Consider the following 18,312-nt stretch of genomic DNA (forward strand, 5'->3'; position numbering starts at 1 on the left):
GATGCTGGTGCCCATTTCCAGTGGTCAACAGGTGAGAGGCGGGGTCACCGTGGACAGGTCGCCAGTCCACCGAAGGAAAGTAAGAAACATTTTCATAAAACAATCTTTCACTTTCTGGGATTTGTTACATAAATATAATCTGATCTGATGTAAAACACAAAACTTGACTTTATATTTTATAATTACATTATGAAGTCTGTTTTCAATTGTATATATGAGATCATATGTGTTGCAGGTGTAATCGGTCCAGCAAGCAACCCCTGGGGACAATATTTTTCTTGCTTGTATTAATGTATGTATGTATACCTATGTTACATTGTGTATTAGGTCATTTATGCATATATTAAAAAAAATTGCATCAGAACAGGACAACAACTGGATGGAAATAAAATGTGGGTTGCAAAATGAGCCCAAAGGGACAAAAGCTGCTAACATGTTGCTAGTTGGTGGTAAATGCCCCAACAAAGTGATTATGTTATATATTACATATTATATTTACGTTAATGCTTTTATTATTATTTGTTTGTTTATTTATTATTATTGGAGTCTTGCAATGAAATTTCTTTCAATTTGTACATTTTTAAATAAACAATGAACTCTGTCTATGTCTAACATCAAAGCACAACCATGACGGTCAAAAACTGCTTTTCCACCATATTCGCCACACCTGCCAAGAGGTTTACAGGTTCACTCAGGTGAACAACCTGCATAGTTCTGACTGTGACTGCATTGGCAGACCGATTCAAGGGGAGGGAGGAGCCTAGAGGAACCAGAGTATAAAACAACAGGGTTTTATACTGGTAGTAAAAAGTGAAACTATTTACTACCAAGAAATCAACAGCCACACATCATCACAGATCAACAGACAATGACAAGAGGACAATGGCCTACTCTAATCAACCTAGTAAGAAGAATTATGATTTTATACTGGGTGGCAAGCATTATTTATCAGGAAAATATATTAAATAGGTTTTTTGATCTTGTATTGGAACCACATTTTAGTTGTTTTACACTTTTCATTAAATGTACTGGATAGTATTTCTCAGTGTAGAATACTTCCTAACCTAAATTATAAGGTGAAGTTTGTAAAGTTACACAGTAAAAGATTAACAGCAATAATTTGGTTTATTCAGCCTCTCATAGAGAAAAACTTTGGCTGTTCATTTTTCAGGCATATTTTCACTATATTATTCTACATTTATAAACTAAATATTTAATTCACAAGCTACTTAGTTTACAAAGTATTTAGCTTTCAAATTAAATATGTAGTTATAAAGCTAAATATTTAATTTTCAAATAAATGTTTAAGTCTGAGCTAAATATTTCACTTCACACTAAATATTAAGCTTCAAATATTTATTTTCCAAACTAGACATTTAAATTTCAAGCCATTTATTTTTCAGATAAAATATTAAGCAAGCAAACTAAATACTTCTGTTGCTAGCCAAATATTTAGCTAATGTGCAACTTAAACCTCCCACAGTCCAAAAACATGACTGTCAGGTTAATTGGTCTGTCTAAATTGCCCCTAGGTGTGAGTGTGTGTGTGCATGGTTGTTTGTCCTGTGTGTCTCTGTGTTGCCCTGCGACAGACTGGCGACCTGTCCAGGGTGTACCCCGCCTCTCGCCCAGAATGTTAGCTGGAGATAGGCACCAGCACCTCCCGACCCCACTAAGGGACAAGGGTGTAAAGAAAATGGATGGATGGTGCAACTTAAATTGTCGTTAAGCAAAAGTGCTACACCAATATAAAGGTTGGACTAAATTGTTCCTCAAGAAATATTTTCTTATTATAACTGATTCTTTTCCACCTGACATGTCCAACTTGTAAGTTGTATCCATACAGGATACTACATGGGTTTTTCTCAAAGCTAATTAATCAGTTTATATTAACCAGGTAATATCTTTGGTCAGTTACCTAATTTTACTTCACAAACAGCAGAATAGCTGAAAAGACATCATTTTAGAAGGAAACACATTTTTTATGATGGTTAGTGTTAAATCTGATACAGAGTGTCTGTTACCTATAATGCTATCAGAAGCCAAGTGTTGCTCCTGAACTGCTGTGTTGTTTTCAGACCTCAGACTGGTGCTGGTGGGTCAGGAAAGAGTCGGGAAGAGCTCAGCAGGAAACACCATCCTGAGAAGGAAGGAGTTTAACTCTGAAATCAGTCTAGTTCCTCTGACTCTGAGCAGTAAAAAGGTGAAAGGTCAGAGAGTCTCTGTGGTGGACACTCCTGGACTCTCCAGCTCTGTTCTTCCTCCAGAAGAAGTGAAAGCTGAGATCCAGAGAGCTGTGGAGCTGAGCTCTCCTGGTCCTCATGTTTTTTTGCTCACCATCCAGCTGGGAAGATTCACCCAACAGGAGAAGAGAGGATTGAAGATGCTGCAGGAGATTCTGGGTCCAGAGGTGTCCAAGAACACCATGATCCTGTTCACCTACGGAGACAGACTGGAACAAACAAGCATCGATATTGATGAGTTTGTCCAAGAAGATGAAAACTTGCAGCAAATAGTGCAGAGCTGCAGTGGGATGTATCATGTGTTCAACAACAAGGAGATGGAAAACAGGAAGCAGGTCCAGCAACTGCTGGAAAAAATAAATTTACTCTCAGAAGGAGGACTTCGGTATTATCAGAGAGGATGGTTTGTTGTTTTATTTGTATCCATCAAAAGAATCTTTTTCAGATTCAGATTCTTTATTATACTGGTTCTCATAAGTCTGGTTATTATCACTTACAAGATCCTGACTCCAACTTTTTATTATCATAAACTGTTCTCTGTCTGTAGTTGCATTGGCAATTCTTGCCAGACCATTTACAACATAGTGTCTGAACTATTGTGTTCGCCCTGGAGCTTAATGCATGGAGTTTACAAAGTGGGCTGCAGGATATTTAACGACATCTGCAACTGGTTTAGATGAGGACAGATTAAGGAAGTTACAGAAGAATAATGGTGGGAAAATTAGCTAAAATGTAGAGTATGAGTCAAAATTACCATTGTCAATTAGGTTCCAGATATGCTTTGTAATTCTTTCAAAATTTGGTTTTAAACGTCAGCACTTGTTTGATTGCCTCAATTGTATTGTCAAACTTTAATAAATCTGTAAACCAATACTTTAGGGATTATTGACAAGTTTGACAGTCCTGTCTGAAAAAATTTAAATTCTCCCAAAACCCATTATTAATTCAAAAGAATCTAGAAAAATTTTATTAACCTTTTCTTTAATTTTATAGTTTTTTCTGTTTTTCAATGCAATTAGTCTGTTTGGTTAAAAATTAGGGAAGTACTATTTACAGCACAGACACACTTAGTGAGACTTTAGTTATATCAAAGTATAAGATTGGCAATATTTCTTAAATGATAGAAACGGCATTGAACCAGAGATTTTACGTGATTTTCTTAGCTGACTAAGATGATTTACCCGGACACTATTGCAATTGTGGCCAAAATTCTAAATCTGTTACACAAAAATAAATTAATTTCGGCAAAACAAAAAGCATATTTATTAGGACCATTGGAACCCAGGCCCAGATTGTTTTATTTTTTGCCAAAAATTCACAAAGACCCATCTACATGGGCAAAACAATTCTAAGTCCCCCCGGATAGACCGATCGTCTCAGATTGCAGCAGTGAGACGTATACTGCTGAATTTATTGACCTTTATTTAAATCCCCTTTCAAAATTACATCAAAGACACTTATCATTTTATTGAAATAATAAAATTAATTAATTCGATTTCACAGAATTTGGACACAAAAATCTGATTTCTATGAAGCAGTTCGGGTGCTGTTTTCGGCTTTGTCCAGAAGAGGGTACCAGAGGTCCTTCTTAACCCTCTAATGCGTGAGTGGCTGACTACAGTGACTGGGTCCTTTTTGACCCGGGTTACAAACAATGTGTTTTTATGCTACTTTTGTCATTTTGATTCAAAATAATGTTTTGTATAATACTTTCTACAGTGTTTTATTTCACACAAGAGTTATTTCATGTTTGAAATATTTTAATTTTTCACTTTTTTAAACATTTTTAGAACAATTTGTAGAACATTTCTGACCATTTGTAGAACATTTTTAAAACAAAATGATAACAGCAGCAATTTTACAAAAGCAATGATCAAATGTCAATAATGGACAATGTTAACATCCATTATGTGTGTGTGGGCATGGGAGGGTACGAAAGAGCACATTTCTTGAAACTAGCTAGCTAATCAAGCTAGCTAACATTACTGTCTCTATTCTATTATGCTATGTGTATCATGCATGTGAGTGTGTGTATGTGTGTGATTTATTCATCCATCCATCCAATCTGCTCGTCGATCTCCTGCTCCATTTTTCCTTTTTGGTGAACAAGATCCTGAGATACTTGAACTTCTCCACTTAGGACAGGACATCCTCCCCGACCCAAAGAAGGCACTCTGTACTTTTCTGGCTCATTTATTTCTATAGCTATGAATTTTTAACATATTCATTGAGATTATAAAAGAAAGAACCTTGAACACATTGATTAACAGGTTTTGCATGTCATTCAACACAATCTATCACATGCTTTTCTCATCCAGAGTGTCAGACACACACAGAGAGACACACACACAAATAATACACATGTACAATAAAGTATAGGTGGTAATGTTAGCTAGTTGGTTAGATAACTAGTGTTAGCTAACTTTGAAGAAGGCTAATATGTTGATTTGTGACAATAACGCTGTCACAGTACTCATGATTGACACAAACACATTTGTGAGATAATAAATAAAGATAATACTTATGTGTAAGAGTTCTTGCTGTGTAAAATAATATTCAGGGGTGACACTAAGGTCTCAGTGTGTTTGGTTCACAAAAAAATGTTTTCCTGACGGTAACAATTGGTAATAAACAAAGATTCCCATTAAATCCATATGAAATGAATGCGAGTCATTTTGGACCCACTTGTGGAAGAATGGGGCAGTAATATAAAACATGCTATTTCTTAAAATGTATAAAAAATAATCAAAAATTTGAATTGCATGATGTCAGTAACATGTTTGTTGAGGAATTCCTAGAATATGAAGTGATGAAAACTTTTTGTTACAAAGATATTGCAAATAGATGACGTCACCAGGTCCAAAAGGACCCACTTATGCATCAAAGGGTTAAGGAGGTGTTTAAGGTCCTTTTCTGAATCCAAGAAGTCAGATGAAACCATGACACTTCCTTTTATCAGCACCTACTGCTAATGTTAATCTGGCCTGAGGTTTGAGAAAACATTTTGTAGAATTCCAGTCTTAGTGGAAGGCTGACCGAGAGGAGGGTCATACCTGCTTTCCAAAGAAACAGGAACCTACTCAGAAAGACGTAAGAACAGAGGGGAATCCCAAACAGCTGACATATCGCGCAACTGAGAATCTGGTGGACATCGGACATGATATGTGGAAATGTTTATTATATGCAGTGGCGCAAAAAGTGGGTATGCAGCACATGCAACGCATAGGGGAGCTGCACCAGAGGGGCGTCAAAACCCCGTCTGGAGGGGGCGGCGCGCCGATGATGTGTTCGCATACACTCGAGGGTCATTACGCTCCTTCACCTCGCGCACATAATGGGGTAAATGTAGCGAGTTTTACCCGTCACGTCCTCTAAAGGACGTTAAACTTGACCTCCAAAGGTCAAGTTTAACGTTTAACCACAATACAGTCATCTTCAAATTTTCCGACTTCTATGACTAATATTCAGACTGTTGATGTGGGATTCAGCGTGTTGCCCAGCATGTTATTCATGAAAATCAGGGTTTAACAGCCAAACCATCAGACACATCACTGCACAACACATCCTCACTTCTCCTTCACTCCTAAAGCAGCAAATACTACAGTTTCTAGAGATGCACAGATCCACTTGTCTCACTTTTGATACCGATACAGATATCTGAGGTTTGGTATCAGTCAAAACCGATCCGATACAGAAAAACAGAGCTGAATTGATTCGAAACTTTTTTTTTTTTAATCACAAACATGAATGTCCTGAATTACTAATTTGCTTGATAACTCTGCACCAGTTTAGCACACTTAAATACACCAACAGATCCACAAAAACAACATAACTTTAACTTGTTATGGTGCAATTAGGAGGGTAACAGACAATTTATAGAAAAGTTTATTTACAAATAATAAAGAAACTAATACTGACTAAATCAATACGTAGACTAACTTAGTCAAACATGCAAAAATAAACTAAGAAACGGTTCAGAAAGTCTTTCAAGCAGCTCAGCCAGACAGCAGAAGCTGCTGTTATGCAGGGAAAAACACTGGTGGTGGTTTTTCAAGATAAAGTAAAATTCAACATTTTATGATGCTTAAATTAATTTCAAACTCTGATTATGGCTGATACAAATGCACAAATATTGATAATGCATACCTCATGTGATTTACATTGCTTTAATGTGCAGCACATGAATGCTTTAGATTATAAAGCTTTTTATAATAATAAAACTTTTCATCTGGATACTGACAAAGAGATTGATGTTGACTAGAAAGTCCATAAAGTTCAGATGGGTTGGTTTAGACTCCCATCTCCCATCTTTTAGGTTTTGTCCTGTTGTTGTTATTGTCCCTTTTCCCTATTTCAGTACAAATATTCAAAATATCTAATAAACATAATGTAAAAAACATAATATTTCTGTAAATGTGGAGGTTTTATTTTGTCTTGGCGGTGCTTCACCATCACTTACCACCATCACCAATAACCAATACAGACATTAATATTATATTGGACCATTTCTAACCATTTCCATGTCACTCCAGCAGCAGCAGCTCTACTAACAGCTCCAGCATGTTGGAGATGTTAGGAGCTCCACCTGCAGCAGCTCCGCCTGCAGCAGGGTCCATTGCTCCACATATAAATGAGTTTTCTCTCTCTCTGCCTGTTTTCTTCTATCTTCAAATAATGTCCATTTCTTCTTGCTTGGCTCTCTGTGCCTCTCTGAACATCTCATTGCTGTAGAAACTTCCTCCATTTTTCTCAACCATTTTGTTGATCTTGTTTAGAAGTTTGCTGACTTGAGTTCTATCTGCAGCGTTATTGTCAAAAACATGATATTTATCTTCAAATGTCTCCAAGATGGAGCACTGGCTGATGAAGCGTTTTAGAGGCTGGTGTTTTTCTAACATGTTTTCCATTGTTATATTTTTCTCTTTCAGCTCATCTCCATAGGTAAACAGGACCATGGTGTATCTGGCTGCTGCTTCTCCAAACAATCTCTGAATTATTTCCACAGTTTTACTTTCCTCTGGTGTGAATCTGGTCGGTTGGAGAACAATCAGGAAGACATGAGGACCAGGAGCCGCCATGCTGATGCATCTAGCGATCAGTTTAGGACAGACCAGATACTCCAGGTTTGACCCAAACAGATCTGGAGTGTCAACAACATCCAGACTGAAGCCACAGAGATAATTACTTTCCCTCTGACAGACTAATGTCACAGAGGAAAGAGAGAATCCAGACTGAAACCATCTTCCTCCTAATATGGTGTTTCCTGCTGCACTTTTTCCGATTCCAGTTTTCCCCAGAAGAACAATCCTGAGGTCTGGATCCATTTCAGCTGCTGGAGAATCAGAAAACAACAATAAACTGAAATCAGTTTATTTTTCCAGATAGAAGTAGAAACTAAAAATGGGTTTGATGAAGTAAAATACTAAATGGTGAAAACATTATGTACATCACAGAATTACTTAACTTGACAAAAAACATTTTATAAACTTTGCTAATTTCCACTTTATTTTTAATTAAAGTGGTAATAAAATAATTGCATAAAGGGGAATCATACCATCAATATAAGTGGCTATGAAGAGTTTGTTTTAGGCCATCACATATTTCCAGGGTTGAGGGTCGTTAGCGTTAGCATCTGCTTATCGTTATCTAGATGAACTGTTCAGAATATCGTAATATTGATTTTGGGCCATATCAAACAGCCTTACCTTGAGGAGCATCTCTTTTTGCACCTTTAGGATAAAAGCCCAGATTTTCTCTGAACCGTCGTTTCATTTCTTCTTGCTTGGCTCTCAGAGATTCTTCAAACATTTAGTTGGTGTAGAAACTTCCTCCATTTCTCTGAACCATTCTTTGGATCGGATCCAGCAGTTCGCTGACTTGAGCAGAATCCTCAACTTTGTTGTCAAAAACATGATATTTATCTTCAAATTTCTTCAAGACGGAGCACTGGCTGATGATGCGTTTTAGAGGTTTGTGTATTTCTAACATGTCTTCTATGTTAATATTTGCCTCTCTCAGTTCGTCTCCGTGGGTAAACAGGATCATGGTGTATCTGGCTGCTTGTTTGCCAAATGTTTTCTTAATTATTTCCACTGTTTTTTCGTCTTCTGGTGTGAATCTGGTTGGTTGGAGAACAATCAGGAAGACATGAGGACCAGGAGCCGCCATGCTGATGCATTTACTGATCTCCATCACAATATCTTTATTACTTTTTATGGTCCTAAACAGACCTGGAGTATCAATAACAGTCAGATTTAGACCAGCATAAACATTGGTTTTCCTCTCACAGAACAATGTCGCAGAGGAAAGCCAAGGATGAACTTTGTTCCCTAAAACGGTTTTTGCTGCTGCACTTTTTCCAACTCCAGTTCTGCCAAGAAGAACGATCCTGAGGTCTGGATCCTTTTCAGCTGTTGGAGAATTAGAAAACAACAACATGAGCATTTTTATTCAGACAGATGTCAGTTACAAAAAGATATTTGATTTATTAATCTAAAAGAAAATTAGATAGATTGCGAAGTTGTAGAAACAATAAAAATAACTTGCAGCAAAACAATACTTTTTGTTTTATATTTTGTCAATCAAGAAAATGTATTTCAGTTTTTAGCTAACATTTTCTAAAGAAATTAACACTGTTGTACACTTTGGTGCGTTTCAGCAAATCAACATAAACACACAACAAATAAGTACTAAGAACACCCAGCTGATCACCTTCATTTAATAATAACCAGGACATTGATTAATTCTAGTCTGGATCAAAACTTTTCAGTGCTTTAATTTCCCACTGTCACATGATTTTATGTTTATCTTTTTATCATGAAAACGATTTTAATTTTCTTGTTGCTGAAATGTGCTGTACAAATAAACTTGACTTTTAAGACAGTTATTTCAATAAATGCAGATTTAAGCTTAATATTTATTTTTTCTTAGGCTTTTTATCATCTGTGATCTTACATTTAGCACTTACATAATTGATAAAGAACAATAAAAAATAAACTAGTAAAAGCTAAACTGAAATCAGCATTTATTTTGCTTAAGCAACAATTCAATTCAAAGTATCTTTTTCTGGTGTAGCTGCCATGTTCTTGTACTCTTGTTCAGTTTCATGTGAGGAAAAAAGAAAAAGGAAAAAAACTATTTACTTACCAAAAACAGTGGATGTTGGTGATAAATCCATGGTAGATCCAGAAAACTCCAGCTTCCAACTTTTCAACACGTTTAAAATGTGCAGGAGTTCGTTATGATGCAATGGAAAAGCTGAGCTTCAACAGGCTGAACCGGTTCACTGCATGTGCTGTCATGTGTGCCGCCTGACTGTTTTTCATATTTAATCTGAGATCCTTTTTCATGACCACACAGTGAGTTCAAATAATGAATTTAATTACATTTTATTTCATCCCAGGCTTTATTCTTCTTTAAACAGCCGATCAAAACTTTTTGTGGCTCCTGTTTTTCCTGATTGGTTCTTATAACTTTTAATCTGGTTACAGTTGCTGTGGTTTTATTGATGTCTGAACCTGGAAGCTGTCATTTCCTTTAGCTTTGAGCTACTTGACTCGGTCGCCTTGTTAGTGATGCTGAACCTGAAAACTCAGAGTATCACACAGATGTTCATGCAGAGTAACTTCCATCTATAACTGCTTATGAAACGGAGCCCTGGTGTCAAACAAGGCAGGAAAACATAAACAGCCTTTAGACAAAACATTAAAATGTGGAAACACTCATTAGATGGTTCATTAATGCAACAATCTCTAAACATTCACCACTGGCGTTAATAGGTTGTTTTTAGTTTAATGTGACTAACATTCATACTAGACGGGAGATAAAAAATAATGTAACAAACTTTATCATTTCACGGTCTGCATCACAACACTGTTAAAAAAATAAATTAACTTAAATTATTTTCTAATGAAAAGACGAGCTGTCACTGAGGTTTAACCCAAGAAAATAAAAACAACTTGGTGAAAACGGAGGAGGCTTGATGCCAAAAGTGAAAGTGAAACTTGTGTGAAAATCCTGCTTCTTTTTTCTGTAATGACGGATCCCAGGAGATTATAGGTGAATACCGCCACCTGCTGTACATCACTGTAACAGCATTTATGTACCCATTAAAATCAGTTTTTAAATTGTGTCATGAAGATAAATAATGTTTTCTTTACCATATAAATTTCCTCTTTATTTGCTTTAGTTTCAAATATTAATATCTATTTTATTCATTGACTTGTTTTAGATGTGGTTTTACATTATTTTTCTTGTGGGTACTGCCCACATGTTGTTTGTAAAAGTTACTGCCAATTTATTCTGATTAGTTATCAGATGTTTTCCTTTCTCACACCTCATCTTCACTAATCGCTGCAATCTCCAAGTTCCAACAAGAAGCAAAAGATTTACTTTTACATGTAGAACATATTTTTATTTTATAGTTTTTCCGAATGTGATCATTTAAAGGTGATTATTTAAATCTTATTTCTGCCTCTTTCCTTTTGGCACATCTGTTCTGCTTTTGGTCTTACAATTGGTTTTCACTTCTCTTGTCTGCCTTTGCTCACAACCTTGGCCACTTTTCTCATGGCATATATAGAAGAATTTCATCTTATTTTGACAACTTTCCACTTCCTCCTACATTGCTTGTATACAAGATACTTTCACTCTTCTGTTTATAACATATCCTGATCTTTGAACCAAAAGAATCGATCCAACCATTTCCAGTTGGTGACCATGGCCACAGAAACAGAATCACTTCAGTCCATGCTGAAGGTTAACTCTGGAACAAACTAACAAAACCACATCAACTGCAAAAAGCACGAATGAAACCTTCAGATTTTGTGCATTAACACAACAAATAATGGTGACAAACAGCAGACAGTACAGAGCAGTGACATCGATTTTCTGTGCTGTTTTAGAAATGTGGTCTGACTGCAGTGTTAGAAATCAGTCAGGTTCATTTGTACAGCACATTTCAGCAACAACACAGTTCAAAGAGCTTCATGAAAACATCATAAACACATCACATATTCCACTAATGTGAAAACCAGTATTACAATCGGTCATCAATACACATCAAATATGCTGATCAATGCTCCAGTGATTCAAAACCAACTCTAAACAGCTCAGATTTTAGTCTTCAAGGAACTTCGGCTGTTTTGCAGTTTTCTGGAAGTTTGTTCCAGATCTGTGGTGCATAGAAGCTGAATGCTGCTTCTCCATGTTTGGTTCTGGTTCTGGGGATGCAGAGCAGACCAGAACCTGAGGGGTCTGGAAGGTTGCTATGACAACAGCAGATCTTTAATATATTGTGCTAAACCATTCAGTGATTTATAAACTAACAACAGTATTTTAAAGTCTATTCTCTGAGCTACAGGGAGCCAGAGGAAGGACTGTAGAACTGGGTGATGTTCTCTAACTTCCTGGTTTTAGTCAGAACTCCAGCAACAGCATCTGGATCTGATTGGGTTTTTAGGAAGACCTGTGAAGACACTGTTGCTGTAATTAATGTGACTAAAGATAAAACACATGGATGAGTTTCTCAACATCTTGCAGAGACATTAATCCTCTAATCCTGGAGATGTTCTTCAGGTGATAGAAGGCCGACTTTGTAACTGTCTTTATGTGGCTCTGAATGTTCAGGTCAGAGTTCATCACTACTCCCAGATTTCAGGCCTGATTGCTGGTTTCCAGCTGTAACAACTGAAGCTGAACCAGATCAGTCCTCTTTGGGTCCAAACACAATAACTTCAGTTATTATTCACTTCCTCTGCTGCAGTAGCAATGGAGGAAGTAATTTTATCCATGGGAGCCTTTCAGTCTGTGTTGGCCACACTTCCAATATTCAATTAACAGTAACAACCATCTGTTTGGCTTGGCACTTCTCTCTTTGCAGTGGAGGATGGTTGTTTACAATGCAGGCAATTTCTGGAAAGCTGATAGCGTAGAACTTGCACATTATATGCATCCTGGCCAAATGTTAGCAAGTGGGTAAAGTTTAAACTTCAGCAGAGTCCACGCTTCTAGAAAACAATTATTTATTAAAAAGGCCCAGAATCCAGACTCTGTATGAAGCAAATAGCCTTTGAACATATAGTTTGATTTTTTGGAAATTGCTCTAGAAGAGCTGCTTCCTAAGCAACCAATCTAACATCCATAACTAGTAGATACATGTAGTGAACTATTATACAGTATGTGTGCTGTTTCTCAAAGTTTATTACATTCCCTCAAGCATTCTGCATAGTTCTGACAGGAACTGCATTGGCAGACAGATTCAAAGGGAGGAGCCAAGAACCAGGACCATGAAACAGAACTGATACAAACATTATTTGGTGCCAAGAAATCAACAACCATGTATCGTCACAAATCAACATCCTGCAGGGACACATTGGAAATGACCAGTTATCGTCCAGCTGGTAAGAAGAGTTTATGATTAATAGCTTATTATCTATAGGTGGTAAACCTTATCAGAAAAATGTAAATAATGAACCTCTATCAGGTTCATTACTTCAGTTGTTTTTATACTGAAATATAAAACATTATACCTTTTATTGATAGAATTTAAGGACTCTCAGACACATGAAAGTCTAAAGATACCATACAAAATTTTACAAAAACTCCAATCTAAAATGTGCAAAATTTTAACTATTAATATAATTTATGCTGTGATTTGTTGAATCCATATAACACAGGATGAAAAACAACATAAAGTTAAACTTAAAACCAACAGTACATCTCTCTACCAAAACAAAACCAAATGGGGTGAAGGTTTCCTGTCTTGTCCCTCTTCTGCTCCAGCTTCATTTCTATTTCTGCTTCTTGTTCTGCTTTTCTCTGCAGTTTGGTGGCTCTGCCTCAATCCCCTCCTGTACTCTCACCGGTGGTTTAGCCACTTCCTGCCTCTGTAAACTTCCTTGTTTTTCCTTATGCTTCCATTTTTGCTTGGCATCTCAGTTTGGCAGAATAAAATGCCATGTTAGAGTTTTAGTATTTTAATTCATGTAAAGAAAGCTCTGATTTCTTTGTGTAGCAATAAAAATACCCAAACACTAAGAACCTTTCCACAATCCCTCGATTGCAGGAAGCTGCAATCAGTCCTTGTCTGGAGTTGTTTTCTCTTTTCTGCTTGAACTCACTTTGAAAAGGTCCTCAAGTCTTTGCAAGTCAGAAACCAGTTAAGACCAGTTTGGTCACAAATACTGATCCACATGAGACTGTGCTACCTGCCTAGACAGATTGACTGACTTAAAAGAAAGTTTAAGTCTCTGTGCAGAAGCTTCCCTAAGATAAGGAGGGCAGCACATGATTTGTGAGTAATTGTTAGCAGAAGGCTCAGAGTAAAGATTGTTTTTATTTTTTCTCTGCCTTAAGTTCATATTAAAATGCTAAAGCTAAGCATTGATGGAAACATTATCCTTTAGAGCAGGAATCCTCAAATCCAACCTGTGAGTCCTGAAACTTTTAGATGTGTCCCTGGATAAACTCACCTCAGTCACATTGCTGAATTACCTCCACAATGCAGTGAAGTTCTCCAAAGTGCTGCTAACTGCCTGATTATTTGACTCAGGTGTTGTGATGCAAAGCCACATATAACATCTGCAGGACACCAGGTATAGTCAAAGGGATCAGTTGATCATCTTGGTCTGAGCAGGTGATGAAAGTACATAGCCGTTAATTTACCAGAACTCTAACCAATGAACATATTTTAGATTTGTCTCTGTTCCAGAACACCTGATTCAAATGGCTGCATGACCTCCTCTGCATCCCATCAACTGCTGCAGAAGCCTGTTAATCCCCTCCTAGACTCTTGTCAACATGGTTCTGGTTCTGCTCTGCATCCAGAACCAGAACCAGAACCAAACATGGAGAAGCAGCATTCAGCTTCTATGCACCACAAATCTGGAACAAACTTCCAGAAAACTGCAAAACAATCAAAACACTGTTTCTTTAAATCTAGACTAAAAATCCACCTGTTTGGAGTTGTTTTTAAAACATAATAAATTAAACATCAACAATCTGACAACATGACATAAACATGACAAAATGTAGTTACTGTCTGCGTGTTCTATGACTTTGTATTTTTGTGTTATTTTGATGCAAAGCACTTTGAAATGCCTTGTTGCTGAAATGTGCTGCTATACAAATAAACCTGACTGACTGAACTAGATTGATTAAGTTAACTTTCTCTGCCCAGACACAACATCTTATTAGAACAGTTCTTACGAACAATAAGGCATCTGATGGTCAGTGAGTTGTGGGTTTGATGAGCAAAGAAGCCAAACTAAAAAGGTGTCAGCAGCTGCTGGGATGAAGCGTCTGGGAGAGGATTCCTCTCAGACAGCCGCAAACTTCAGGCATCCAGAACTACGGTTCTGATCTAAAGGAAGATAGAGTGGAAACCACTTCATCACTGTGATCAGACACAGAGTCTTTTCTTGAGGAAGCTAAAACTTTGCAGGAGCTCATTTAGGTTTGGTGCAAGCTTACTGAAATACTGAAAGTATAGCAACTCATCTATATGAAAATATTGATGTTGATCCACTGTAGAACTTGTTCTAAGTCCATAAAACTATTAATCTAATACAAAAATATTTCTGTAGACATTATTAGCTGAAAATTTAAACATCTAAATTCTCCTCCCAATCTCTACATCTAAAAAGAAACATATAATTCTGTAACTGGCATCATTAGACATGTTTTAAGTTACTTTGAAGTTATCTGAATTAAATTTCTCCCTCTTCATTGTTGTCTTCTAATCCTCCAACAGCTAAAAAGGAGACGGAGCTCAGGATTGTTCTTGTTGGGAAAACCGGAGTTGGAAAAAGTGCAGCAGGAAACACCATGTTAGGAGGAAGATTTTTCAATTCTTGTCTCTCTTTTTCCTCTGTGACATCAGTCTGTGAGAAGAAAATCAATGATTTTGATGGTTTAAATCTGGCTGTTATTGATACTCCAGGTCTGTTTGATACAGATAAAAGTAATAAAGAGATTATGGAAGAAATCGCTAAAGGCATCTGCCTGGCGGCTCCTGGTCCTCATGTGTTCCTGATTGTGCTCCAACCCACCAGATTCACCACAGAAGAAGAAAGAAGCTTGAGAATTATCCAGAAAATTTTTGGCAATGAAGCAGCCACATACACCATGATCCTGTTTACCCATGGAGACGAACTAAAACGGGAAAATATGACGATAGGAAACATGTTACTAAGACACAGACCTCTACAGCACTTCATCAGTCAGTGCGCCGTCTTCCAGACATTTGAAGATAAATATCATGTCTTTGACAACACAGTTGAGGATCCTGGTCAGGTCAGGGGACTGGTGCAGAAGATCAACAGACTGGTTAAGGAAAATGGAGGAAGTTTCTACACCAACGAAATGTTTGAAGAGGCACAAAGAGCCAAGCAAGAAGAAGCAGAACGACTAATCAGAGAAAATCCAGAAATTGATCCTGAAGATGCAAAAAGGCAGGCAGAGAGAGAGAACTCATATATCCGTGCTGCTCTGGGGGCTGCAGCTGCTGGAGCTGCTACTGGAGCTGGTGTTGGAGCTGCTATTGGAGTTTTAGGAGGACCGATAGGAGTAGCTGTTGGAGCCGGTATTGGAGTTAATCTGGGAGCAATTGTTGGAGCTGCAGCAGCCGTGCAAAAGATGGGATGTTCTACCCAGTGATAATATGTGTGATGTTCTGGCTGCAGCTTAGTAAACTATGATGTTACATGAATAACAAAATATTTATCAGTATAAGCAGATTATATAATTAGTTAATGGCTTAAAGGGGGGCAGATTAACTGAACCTGATCTGTTCAATCAGTTGAACAGCTGTCAATGATTAATATTTACAATCATAACCTGATTGATTACATAATGTAATGTAAGCAAAGTTCATGGTTATTTGTCTATGTTAATTAACATGTTTGATTTTGAACATAATAGCAAACAGCATAAACAATTGTGTAATTACTACACTGTTTAAATGAAGCAGAAATATTATCACAGCAAAGCCATTACTAAAAAATCAGATTTCAGAATAAAGGCACTTTTACTCACAAATCAGTTTGTCTGCCGTCACATTCACATGAAACTGGACAACATAAGTTGATAACTGAACTGAAATAAGGGAAGTTTCAGGTCCAGCAGCAGAACAGATATACATTGAGAATGTCAGAAAACTGGAAACGTGATTTTAATCAGCAGGTGTTTCACATGAAACCAGTTGAGCTGTTTCTGCTACACTAAGAGCTGAAGGATCCGGTTCAAAAGGCTGCAAACAGCGCCACCCTGTGGAGCCTTAGAGATGTACGATATGATATGTATGTATGATAAAGCGATGTGCATGTGCACAGGCCTGGTACACAAAAAAACACATATGTTTTTTGTCACATGCGACTGGATTTTGCACGACAAAATCTGTGGTGCAAAATCAGAAATATGGACACAAAAGCTTTCAGTGGCTGAGCGAAGTGAGAGTTCATCTATTAAATTGACTCAATGAATACATAAAAGAAAATGTGATATTTTTATGAATTTTCTTGTGATTTTTCTATAATTTTTGTTCAGGTTAACTGAAAAAGTGAGCCATTACTGTTACAGGTTAAGTTTCTAAACTACAGAAAAGTAATTATTAGGGCTGCACAAATAAAAACTTTTGGGCCAATGTGGATATTCAATGTTATTATAGCTGGTATGGCAGTATTTATTAATATTTTATTTATCTATTTTTTTATTTGATTACTTGTTTAATCATAAGAATAATTGATAGATTACTTGATTACTAAAATAATTGTTTACAACAGTCCTAATACATATTCAGAAAGGTTAAAGTTTGTTAAAATGTTCAGAGAAAAGGTCGTTCATACAGTTCTACAGACCGTCGGCGTCTCTTGAGGAAACATGACTGTCTGCAGAACATTCCTCCACAATCTGAAGATTATCAGCGTCTGCATCAGAGCACTGAGTATCAGCAGACACTTTGGTCTTAATTAAGGTCTGAATGAAGAAACTTCACAATGTTGATACAGAAACTGTCTGCTGAGAAGAATAAAGGAAAAAGATCAGTTCTGCTACCTCTCTATCCAGGTCTCCATCATGACTGCATGTTTTCTTGCAGAAAGCAGAAGAAGCTGAAGTCCCGTCGCATCGGACTTGACCAGCAGATTATTCCAGCAGCAGGACCCTGGAAGCTGCAGCAGATGTTTTTGCACCCGTTTTCTGTGAAATGAAGCAAGAAAAACGTTTGTTTGAACAGTCAGTTCACTGGGTGCTGGGAAACTGAATGTCAGAGAGAAATCAGGTGTTGCCAGCCTGCTACAGCTCTAAAACTCCACAAGGTGGCGCTGTTTGCAGCCTTTTCAGACACATCCTTCAGCTCTCAGTGCAATAGAAACCGTTAACGAGAAAAACAAAAAGAACCTGCTGATTGGCATGTTTCCAGTTTTCTTACCTCCTCCATCTGCTCTGCTGCTGGACTCCATATTCAATTTCAATTATCAATCCATGCTGTCCGGTTTCATGTGAATGTGACGGCCGATGATCTGTGTGTGTTTTTATTCTGTGAAAATAGAAATCAGTTTGGGTAGTAATGGCTTCGCTGCGATTATATTTACACTGCTTTTATACAACGTAGACTTAGATTTTAATAATTGCACAGTTACAGTTTGTTATATGTTATGTAAAACATATTAATTAGCACAGACGATCATGAACTCAGCTTACATAACATTACTAATAGAAATACATTTCCAATGTTATACTTTGAGTATTTGGAGACAAACTAAGAAAAATGTAATTACAAAAATAAAATTATACAGGAATTGGTGCCATTATTACCAGAAAAAAAGTCGTAACATTATGGCTGCTTTGTAGTACTACAACTTTATTCTCGTATTATGACATTATTCTCGTCATGTCATTAGTATATTCTCGTAATTTATTTATTGTTATTTTTCTTAGAATTTGTGGACTTGTGTTTGAACAAATGTCTTCTTTCTTTCTCATAACTCGCTTTCTGTTTGAAAACTGCCAAATAAAGGTCACTAGAGCCGACAAAACCTTTAAAAACAAACAAATAATACATTGTAATTTC

The 18,312-nt window shown here is 36.9% G+C and overlaps 2 protein-coding genes and 1 pseudogene across 3 annotated transcripts; 2 read left to right on the top strand and 1 right to left on the bottom strand.

The window, feature by feature from the left end:
* Nucleotides 1–2,071: 2,071 nt before the first annotated feature.
* LOC145552075 (GTPase IMAP family member 9-like) lies at nucleotides 2,072–3,843 on the top strand (the record flags this gene model as incomplete). The annotated part of the gene is made up of 2 exons (XM_081608503.1): nucleotides 2,072–2,628; nucleotides 3,810–3,843. Coding segments are annotated over 2 exons (591 nt in total), but the record flags the coding sequence as incomplete, so codon positions are not given.
* Nucleotides 3,844–5,536: 1,693 nt separating this feature from the next.
* LOC103461311 (GTPase IMAP family member 7-like) lies at nucleotides 5,537–12,572 on the bottom strand (annotated as a pseudogene). The gene is made up of 3 exons (XR_014088026.1): nucleotides 9,390–12,572; nucleotides 7,949–8,653; nucleotides 5,537–7,575 (listed from the first exon to the last, which is right to left on the bottom strand). The product of XR_014088026.1 is annotated as a GTPase IMAP family member 7-like (transcript).
* On the top strand, nucleotides 12,562–16,267 carry LOC145552029 (GTPase IMAP family member 9-like). The gene is made up of 2 exons (XM_081608308.1): nucleotides 12,562–12,643; nucleotides 14,995–16,267. The coding sequence occupies exons 1-2, from the start codon at nucleotides 12,580–12,582 to the stop codon at nucleotides 15,897–15,899; spliced, it is 969 nt and encodes a 322-aa protein (XP_081464434.1). The 5' UTR covers nucleotides 12,562–12,579; the 3' UTR covers nucleotides 15,900–16,267.
* Nucleotides 16,268–18,312: the final 2,045 nt, after the last annotated feature.

Source organism: Poecilia reticulata, chromosome 6 (assembly GCF_904066995.2).
Source record: "Poecilia reticulata chromosome 6, P_reticulata-male-v2, whole genome shotgun sequence".
NCBI classification, from domain to species: Eukaryota; Metazoa; Chordata; class Actinopteri; order Cyprinodontiformes; family Poeciliidae; genus Poecilia; species Poecilia reticulata.

Excerpts from the sequence above, each read along its gene's own strand:
- LOC145552029 (XM_081608308.1), top strand. The coding sequence starts at position 12,580 with ATGTATCGTCACAAATCAACATCCTGCAGGGACACATTGGAAATGACC. Across the intron at positions 12,644-14,994 it reads GACCAGTTATCGTCCAGCTG|CTAAAAAGGAGACGGAGCTC; the intron begins GTAAGAAGAGTT and ends ATCCTCCAACAG.